This window comes from Phytophthora ramorum (genome assembly GCF_020800215.1).
Source record: "Phytophthora ramorum isolate Pr-102 chromosome Unknown Phyram_PR-102_s0002, whole genome shotgun sequence".
Classification (NCBI taxonomy): domain Eukaryota; phylum Oomycota; class Peronosporomycetes; order Peronosporales; family Peronosporaceae; genus Phytophthora; species Phytophthora ramorum.
This window is the reverse complement of record NW_027150648.1, coordinates 1,218,933-1,228,370: the sequence shown is the minus strand read 5'-3', so window position 1 is coordinate 1,228,370 and position 9,438 is coordinate 1,218,933. Positions and strand designations below refer to the sequence as shown.

Sequence of the window (9,438 nt, the reverse complement as noted above, 5' to 3'; positions counted from 1 at the left end):
CGGGCGTCTTCTTCAACTACTTTTTCTACCGCTGGACTGCACACAAGCGCCACGTCATGACAATCTTCATCATTGCCTTCTTCGTGTCTGCCATCATCACGATCTACAGCGTCCTCGCCATCTTCGGGAAAACGGGCCAGTCGCACTCGTCGATAGACACGACCATGGGGTTCATGACTATTGCGACAACGACAGGAGTGTACGCGTCGCCGATGGCGACGATTGTCCGTGTTATCCGGACCAAGACTGCGTCGTCGATGCCGTTTACAATGGGCGTTGTGAACGTGCTCAACAGCTTCTGCTGGGCGTTATACTCCGGATTGGTTGGCAATATGTTCATTCTCGCGCCCAATATCGCTGGACTTGCACTGGGCTCAACCCAGTTAGTGCTCACTTGCATCTACCGACGCGGGGATCCCTACGACGAAGCGGACCTGTCCGTCGTGATTGTCTCCCCAGTTCAAGATGGAGACTACAATCGAAAGTTGAGCGGTTTAAAGAGTCCGAGCTTTGCCGCACTTGAATCTCCTAAGGCTCCATGGGAGCAGCATGGAGGTCATGTGTAAATTTTATAGTTGGTAGTTTCGAAAGTGAGGCAACTGGAAAGTACAAACTTTATAACAGTTCGCGGTCAATAAATTTAGTAGCTCGAATTCCCCCCCCCCGACAAACTCGCTGTTGCTTGCCACTGCAACAGCCGTCTAGCCATCTCGGAAATGAAGGCGAAATGGTAGCTCTGGGTCTGTAAATGTAAGTTATGATCATCCTAACAGCACTCCTGTAATGTATTTGCCAAAACAAATCACGGGCCCATGGTGAACGCAGGCTCGGTCCGGACGACCATCGAGATGGCGACAAAAATCCCCAATACTTCGTGCTTGTTTCCCGTGCAGTGGTAGAAGAAACCGGAGTGGATGGCGTCATACATTCCCAGCATCGATCTTGCGAAAAGCGGAACGTAGTCATCGATCAGCACGTGATCGAGGATGAAGGGCCCGCTAGGTTGCTTTGACTTGCCGTCATGAGTGGTCAGCGCGAATTTACTGTCATCTTTATTGCGTCGTGGCATGTCCGGCTCGCGCAAATGCTTGTAGCATGCCCTTCAACACCAATTGATCCGTATAGGATCAAAAATGTATTCGTCGTGGCGGTTGAAGTGCTGGCACTGCAACCTTCAGTGATTAAGAAGCACCACGACGTCGAAGTGACCCGAGCCTGCCGCGTCGTCAATAGCCTGCATGGTGCAGCCCCCGCTGCGGTTAAAATGCAGACCAGTAGCACAATGCTTTATCTCAACACTGGGGATCATGTCTGTTTGGCTCAGAAGCCACTAAAGAATCCCCATGTGACCTCCTTTGGCTGCCATGTTTGGGAAGAGACGACTTCAACCTCCAGGGCAGCCAAATTATGGTATGCCTTCTCCACGTCAGCGTCGACAGGTCGGAGGTGACAGCCCCGAGCCTTGAGGCACTTCAGAGTCTCCGGACGACCATGGGTGGCAGCTTGTCCGACTTGGCAGAGACGACTAGCTGGAGCGTCTGCAGAAGATCGCGTACATCCTCATGATCTCGTCGGTCCATCCCATTTTCTCTCAAGCGGCATGGAGGCAACCCAAGTTGATATACAAGGACAACAAAGTGTTGACAATGCCTGGGCGTCATTGGGGTCGATTTGTTTGCGCACTTGGCTGGGGGCGTGTTGGCACTTGGTTCGGCTCGATGGCTGGGGAGATCAACGTCGTTGCTTGGTCGCGTTTAGTGTCGTCAACAAGTCCAACCTTTCGTCCAATCCGCGACTTTCCCTTTCCTTTTCATCCAATCCGCATCGCGTTAAAACGTCCGGTGCGAGAGACACGCCAGTCAAAAAGAATCTTGAACTCAACAACCTTCAGTCGACAATTCACCTCGTCCCTCGCAGTCCCTGATATAACGGTCCTCGTGCCTAACATGACGGCGTCTTGGGCCGTGGAGCGCCGACTCGTACGCGCCGCGCCGCCGCGTAAAGCCGCGTGCCGCAGTCGCTGCCTACAGCCGCTCTCGTGCGTGCTCGTGGCCCTGCGCAGCGCGTCCCCAGCCGTGGCCGCGCTCCCACACGCGCTCGCCAGCATGAGCGCGTACCTGGACTATTCGCCGAGATTTTCCATCCCCAGAGCGTGTTCCAGAGCCCCTAGAAGCGCCAAATTGCATCTGCTAGAGCGCCTCTACGACGCACAATGTGCCGCGGAACGGAACCCGCTGTACCAGCAGTGGGCGTTCGCGCGTGGAGCCACCAACGCCGCGAAACGAGGCGATCTGCGCGTCGTTCAGTGGCTCTGTGCGGTATTTTACCCGCAGGGACGCGTCACCGACGCTGTGGAGGCGGCGGCGCAGGCCGGACACGTGCAGATCCTGCAGTGGCTCTACGAGCACCACGCGAGCGTCTTCTGGGGCGCCAACGAGATGCGCGCGGCCGCACGGTTCGACCGCGTGGTCGTCGTCAAGTGGCTGCACGCACACACGGCGCCGCCGCTCGTGGGCATGAACGCCATCGAGCTGGCGGCGCGCAACGGCAACTTGCAGCTAGTCAAGTGGCTGCACAAGACGAGAGGTCAGTGGTCGGGCTACGGCGCGGGGGAGGCTGCCGCTCAGGGCCACTTAGAGGTGTTTAAGTACATGATCAAGGGCCATTCTGTGCTTAGGGAGAGCGCGCTCAATGAAGCCGCTGCCAATGGACATTTAGAGGCCGTCAAGAAGCTGACCAGACGCTCGCCGAGACTCGTCACCACCAGGACGACCACCGCGGCGGCGGAGAACGGACAGCTACAGGTGACCAAGTGGCTGCATGGCAAGAAGTTCGACGGCAAGTGCGTGCTGTGGACGACTGCGGCCTTGGACAAGGCAGCGTCGAACGGGTACTTGGAGATGGTCAAGTGGCTGCACCAGAACAGGTTCCAGGAGTCCTGGAAGGCCTGCACAAGGGAGGCGATGGACGGAGCGGCACGGAACGGGCACTTGCAGGTGCTGCAGTGGCTGCACAAGCACAGGCATGAAGGCTGCACGGTGCGCGCGATGGATGGAGCGGCTGCCAACGGCCATTTGAAGATTGTGCAGTGGCTGCATGAGAACCGGTCGGAAGGCTGTACTCAGGACGCGATGAACGGAGCGGCTGCGAACAATCAGCTCCCGACGCTGCGTTGGTTGCATCGCCACAGACGTGAAGGATGCGGCACCGCAGCCATGGACGAAGCTGCTGGTGCTGGCCACTTGCAAGTGGTGAGATGGCTGCACGCACAGCGCCGCGAGGGGTGCACTACGAATGCTATGGACAACGCAGCAGCTAATGGCTATTTGGAAATAGTCAAGTGGCTGCAAATAAATCGCAAGGAGGGGTGTACAGTGCATGCCATGGATCGCGCCGCCGCTGGTGGACACCTGCAGACCATCAAGTGGCTCCAGGCCAACCGATTCGAGGGCTGCACGTCGGCTGCCATGGACTACGCTGCAGCTGGAGGATGGTTGGAAACAGTGCGTTGGCTACACCAGCACCGTATTGAAGGATGCACGACCGGTGCGATGGATGAGGCCGCTGGCGGTGGTCATTTTGAAGTGCTTTTGTTCCTGTTTACCAACCGCAACGAGGGATGCACATGGCGAGCAGCTGAAAATGCGGCGCGGTCTGGCCACCTGGAGATCCTGCAGTGGCTCCACTCCCATTACCCCGACCGGTTCGATCGCGACCGCGTAATTGAAGCCACCGACCGAGACGACTTCTATTTGATGGAGTGGCTGCACAGTCTCGGCATGTGGCACGCGGCGTAGGCAACTACGTCGCTGTAAGGGTTCCGACGTACTGGGATGTATAACTGTGGCGAGGCACACGAATGTCTGTGGCTGCGAGACAGAATTAATTGATATATGACGAGTTTTGAAACTACCGAGAGCTAAGGTATCTATGATACAAGACACCCAGACACTGTATTCGAATAATGGTCCTCTGCTCCATCTCACGCTCAAGCGGTAGGCTCAGGGTGTCAATTTTGAGCTGTTGATCCTGATGTGGGAAGGCATTGAAGGCCGATCACGAAGAGAACACAATTTGGCTGAACGACCGTGGTGCAGTAAAGGATCGTGTTATGCAGCTGCACGAGTGGAGCGGGAAACCAGAGGATGATTCAGTGGAGCATTTCTGCGAGCCAAACTCCCAGGTCTCAGGTGACATTTGGGCGAGGAGAATTCGCAAAGCTGGGGGACAAAAGAGGGGACAAAAGGATTCTGGAGTGGCTTCTGAACCAAAAAGGACACGATCACCCGAGTATCCAGCAGAAATATTGTGCTGCTCAAGCTGATGAATACAAGATTCACGGCCAGGCGATTCCAGTAGTGCGAACTCGAATTCTTGTCGGGAAGAGGAGAATGGCGAGTAGCGTCTCAACGTCACTCGAAATGGAGGCGAATGGTTTGGCCTGGTAGCTTTGGTCTCTTAGTTTTTTTACATTACCTGACGCATGCTAGAGACTGCAGCTCTGAGCCACAGGAGACTTATACTGAAGAAGCAGGACCAAACGTATCAGGGAAGGTTTGACTAAACCAGTCCGCGACCTCGAAGTGTCCGTTTGCAGCTGCGTTTGCCACTGCCGCACGAGTACATCCTTCTGTGCGGTGACTGTGTAGCCACTGAACAATCTTTAAATGCCCCGCACCTGCTGCATTGTCCATTGCCTGGCTACTGCAGCCTTCACTACGATGCTCGTGTAGCCACTTCACCACATCGAGAAATCCGTTCTTCGCTGCCGAGTCCATCGCATACTGTGTGCATCCTTCGCTCCTGCTAACGTTCAACCATTTCACTGTCTCCAAATGTCCATTAGCTGCTGCCATATCCATCGCGTCGGTAGTGCAGCCCTCCGAGCGGTTTTCATGCAGAAATTGCACAATTTCAAGATGGCCGTTGCCCGCCGCGTGGTTCACCGCTTGCTTCGTGCACCACGCGTGCTGCTTATGTAGCCATCGAATCATCTCTAAATGGCCGTTCGCTGCCGCGTAGTCCATGCGGAGATTCTTGGCCGCCACGTGGTCGGGAAAAGTCTCGACCATCCACTTGACCGCATCCACGAAGCCATAATCCACCGCTCGCAGCACTCCTTCGTACGTCAACTGGTCGCCCCGTTCATCATGCAACCACTGCATCATCTCGAGATCTCCATGCCTCGCCGCCTCGTCAATCAGGAACGCGTCGTCAAGCGGAGGGGCTGTGTATTCGTTCAAGAACTTGGCCACCTCCAAGTGGTTAAAAGCCACTGCATTGTACATCTCGTCACCACCCCAATATACGTGATCATGGTGCCCAAACAGCCATTGTAACACCGACAAGTGGCCGTTCTTGGCAGTCTCTGCAACAGCACTTGAAGGTATTTGACCATTGGGATATCGTCGAGCCAGCCACTGTACCACCTCCAGGAACCCTAGAGACATGGCCTTCGGCACGCTCAATTGGAATTCCTGCTGCATTTTATCCTCGTTGTCGCCATTGCCACTTCCCAAGGCGTCGATCCGAGCAGCGACCCGATCGAGAAGTCGCACGGATCCGAATCGGACGGCGTCCGGGATGGTCCAAGCCATTGACGGATCCAAATACGCATCCAAGCTGAGCACCACGTGGCTCAGCGCTGCAATTGACGGGCGGGAGCGGCATACAGCCGATACGCTGGACAAGGTGAGCATGCTTTGAGCTCTGCGATCGACGGCTGATAATGGTGAATGAGGCACGCTCTCTCGGCGGTGATTGGCTCGAAGCAGGTTTTCGAACTTAAACAGTTAAATGGGTACACTTTTTTCGATCGATCTTGCAGTTGATGCTTCCGGTTGTTGCTCGACACTATTTGCAGGGTTGAATGGACGCGTTTGATAATGCTATACTATAGCCACGTGCTAGTATAGTCGTTGGGCAGAGCAAATATAGGGCACCTCGGTTCGACGATTTGAGATGACTGATGCTTTACATGTCGAAGGTGTTCTTCGAAGCATCGATGAAACGTGCTCAAAAGTATGAGGTTGCGATGGAGTTTTCACACTGACTTGTGGATGCTGCTGGATACGAGCCGAGACAATCACGCAGACATTTCTTGTGGACTTTGCTCCGTCGGGGTCGATCTTCTCAACTGGTTGACATATGCAATGATGGCACTCGTTGACGTGTAATAGAGCCCGAACTGATTCATTTCGTGAGCAGCAACTTTGCTGCAATAAATTCGCTTGGGGCAGTCCACACCAGCAGAACTTTCTTGTCGCTTCCGCTCACTCTTCATGTCGGACCAACCCAAACAAAACTTCACTAAATGTATACACTGTATACACATTTACGTTTCCCACACCATATATCTTCCTGTATACCCTCCGCCAGCCATTTATTATCCATCTCGCCGCCCAGACCCCTCGGATCATGAGCAGCACGGACGAGACCCCGGCGACGGCGGAGGCCCCCGCGCCCATCAGCAAGAATGAACTGAAGCGCCGCCTCAAGGCGGAGAAGGCGGCCAAGGCCAAGGCCGAGAAGGCCGCCAAGAAGGCTGCCGAGGCCGCCACGCAGCCCAAGAAAGCCGCCGCTTCCCCTGACGACGAGGAACTGGACCCCACCGCGTACTTCGCCAACCGCGAGAAGATGCTCGTGGAGCTCGAGAAGAAGGGCATCAACCCTTACCCACACAAGTTCGAGGTGACCACGTCGCTGCCGGAATTCCACGAGAAATTCGGCGACTGTGAGGCCGGCAGCCACTCCACGGACGTGGTGGTGACGGTGGCCGGCCGCCTGCACAGCAAGCGCGCGTCCGGCGCCAAGCTCGTCTTCTACGACCTGCGCGCGGACGGCAAGAAGCTGCAGATCATGTCGGACGTGGGCACGTACGAGAGCGCCGAGGCTTTTGCCCAGATCCACAGCATCCTCCGACGCGGAGACATTGTGGGCGTCAAGGGCCACCCCGGCAAGTCTAAGAAGGGCGAGCTGTCCATCTTCCCGCAGCAGCTGGTGCTGCTGTCCCCGTGCATGCACATGCTGCCCAAGAGCCACGCGGGCCTGACGCTGCAGCAGGACACGCGCTACCGCCAACGGTACTTGGACCTCATCATGAACGACGACACGCGCGGCGTGTTCCAGACCCGAGCCAAGATCATCAACTTCATCCGCCGGTTCTTGGACGACCAGCACTTCCTGGAGGTTGAAACCCCCATGATGAACATGATCGTGGGCGGCGCCACGGCCAAGCCCTTTGTGACGTACCACAACGACCTGCACATGAACCTGTTCATGCGCGTGGCGCCCGAGCTGTACCTGAAGCAGCTGGTGATTGGCGGCTTGGACCGCGTCTACGAGATCGGACGCCAGTTCCGTAACGAGGGCATCGACCTGACGCACAACCCCGAGTTCACGAGCTGCGAGTTCTACATGGCGTACGCGGACTACAACGACCTCATGAGTCTCACGGAGAAGCTCTTCTCCGAGATGGTCAAGGAGATCACGGGCAGCTACTCGATCACCATCCAGAAGGAGGTGGGCGAGGAGCCCGTGACCATCGACTTCACGCCCCCGTTCAAGCGCGTGAGCATGGTCGCGGCGGTGGAGGAGGCCACGGGCGTCCAGATCCCGATTGAAGACCCGGAAAAGTGCCTGCCCCTGCTGGAGCAGCTCGTGACCAAGTACGAGCTGGAGTGCGCTGCCCCGCGCTCGATCGCCCGTCTGCTTGACAAGCTGGTGGGCCACTTCATCGAGGACAACAAGGCCAACTGGACCAAGCCGTTCTTCATCATGGACCAGCCCGTGTACAACTCGCCGCTGGCCAAGTACCACCGCTCCAAGGCGGGCCTCACGGAGCGTTTCGAGCTGTTCCTGGCTGGTGCCGAGATTTGCAACGCCTACACGGAGCTGAACAACCCCAAGGTGCAGCGTGAACGCTTCATTGAGCAGATGGAGCAGGCTGCCGCCGGTGACGACGAGGCCCAGCCGCATGACGAGTCCTTCTGCACGGCTATGGAGTACGGCCTGCCGCCCACCGCTGGCTGGGGCTGCGGCGTCGACCGTATGACCATGTTCCTGTCCAACCGCTTCAACATCAAGGAGGTGCTGCTCTTCCCTGCCATGAAGCCGGATGAGCAGACCGCCCCGGCCGCTTCGGCGGCTAGCGGATCGGCCGCGTTGATCTCCGCCACGGGCTCTGTGGCCCTGGACGAGCTGGAGAAGCGTTTAGCTGCTTCCACGTTCGTGAACGGCTCGTCCCCCTCGAAGGACGACACGCAGGTGTTCGAACGCGTGAAGGTTGTGGGCGACGACATCCTCAAGAAGTACCCGAACGTCCAGAAGTGGCTGGATTTCGTGGCTGCTTTCCCCAACGAACTGCGTGCCAAGTGGTAGAGCGAGGATGGCAAAAGGGGAAGAAGGACCGCGGAACAAACGCACCGTCGTCTGCGTCTGTCTTACTTGATGCCCACATGCTAGGCTAGAGAGGTTTACTCGTGCGTCGCTTATGACCGCGGCCTCTGTTGTGCTAGTAGAATACATGGATGCACTTGCTGGTTTGTGTGGAAAGTTTCGTCAAAGTGTTGTCAGCTCCGCTCATCACTTCACGATTCGCCTTACTGGTCACGCTGTAGACCACCACGGTTCGCTGGCAGGTAGACGGCCTGCCACACGTCACACAAGCTACCCCTGCATCCGGTACCTAGCCGATTCATCCAAGTGGACACTCGCCCGTCGACACGTTGAACAACGCTTTGTTATGAAACCCCTCCAAAGACCTGACACCTCAGTACACGACCCGCTCTACCGACAATGGCAATTTTCAATTGGTCTACCGAGTGCCATTGCATCGGGGGATTTGAACTACTTTCCTGAGCGGCAATTGCCTTATCGAACTGTTGGGGAGGGTAAAGTGGCTTCACTCAAACAGATCTGAGGGCTGTTCAACCGCGGATATGGATCTAGCAACAGCATTGGGTCGTTTTGACGTCTGCAGTGCTGATTCGGTTCGTAGCCTGAAGTTCAATGGCTAAGTTGCGAAGGTTTTTTGCCCTGGTTCGAGACAACTACCCGATCGCCTGTAATCTCTGCAGGTTTTGAAGTAAGAGAGACGCGAGGAAAGCGAGTAGGAAGTGAATCAAGTCTCGAATTTGGGGTAGCGTGGCGGCTTAGCGCCGCCAGCATGGATTTTAGCTCTGCTGGCTAGGTTGAATCCCAGTGTGAATCCTAGTGCCGAGCAAGCAATCCAACACGCCGAAGACCGCATCATCCTGCAACCACGTAAACGTCTGCCGCATCATCCACCTTACTATTATCCTGTGGGCTGTGTGGCAAGTAGAGTAGGAATAGGATCGGACCGAGATACCGGTATGCTTTGTTGAGAGACATACCGTTTACGTCCACAAACTCGACTGGCGCTGTGAAGGGGACCTTTGGTCCTGTCAGATGGTTTTG

General features: G+C 56.2%; 2 protein-coding genes across 2 annotated transcripts; both read left to right on the top strand.

Annotated features, from left to right (window-relative positions):
* Window positions 1-1,946: 1,946 nt before the first annotated feature.
* Window positions 1,947-2,718, top strand: KRP23_1807 (Secreted RxLR effector protein 124; the record flags this gene model as incomplete). Its single annotated transcript, XM_067886463.1, has 2 exons — window positions 1,947-2,586; window positions 2,678-2,718. 2 exons carry the CDS (start codon window positions 1,947-1,949, stop codon window positions 2,716-2,718), a joined length of 681 nt encoding a protein of 226 aa, XP_067749140.1.
* Window positions 2,719-6,417: 3,699 nt separating this feature from the next.
* KRP23_1806 (Lysine--tRNA ligase) lies at window positions 6,418-8,379 on the top strand (the record flags this gene model as incomplete). Its single annotated transcript, XM_067886462.1, has 1 exon — window positions 6,418-8,379. One exon carries the CDS (start codon window positions 6,418-6,420, stop codon window positions 8,377-8,379), a length of 1,962 nt encoding a protein of 653 aa, XP_067749139.1.
* Window positions 8,380-9,438: the final 1,059 nt, after the last annotated feature.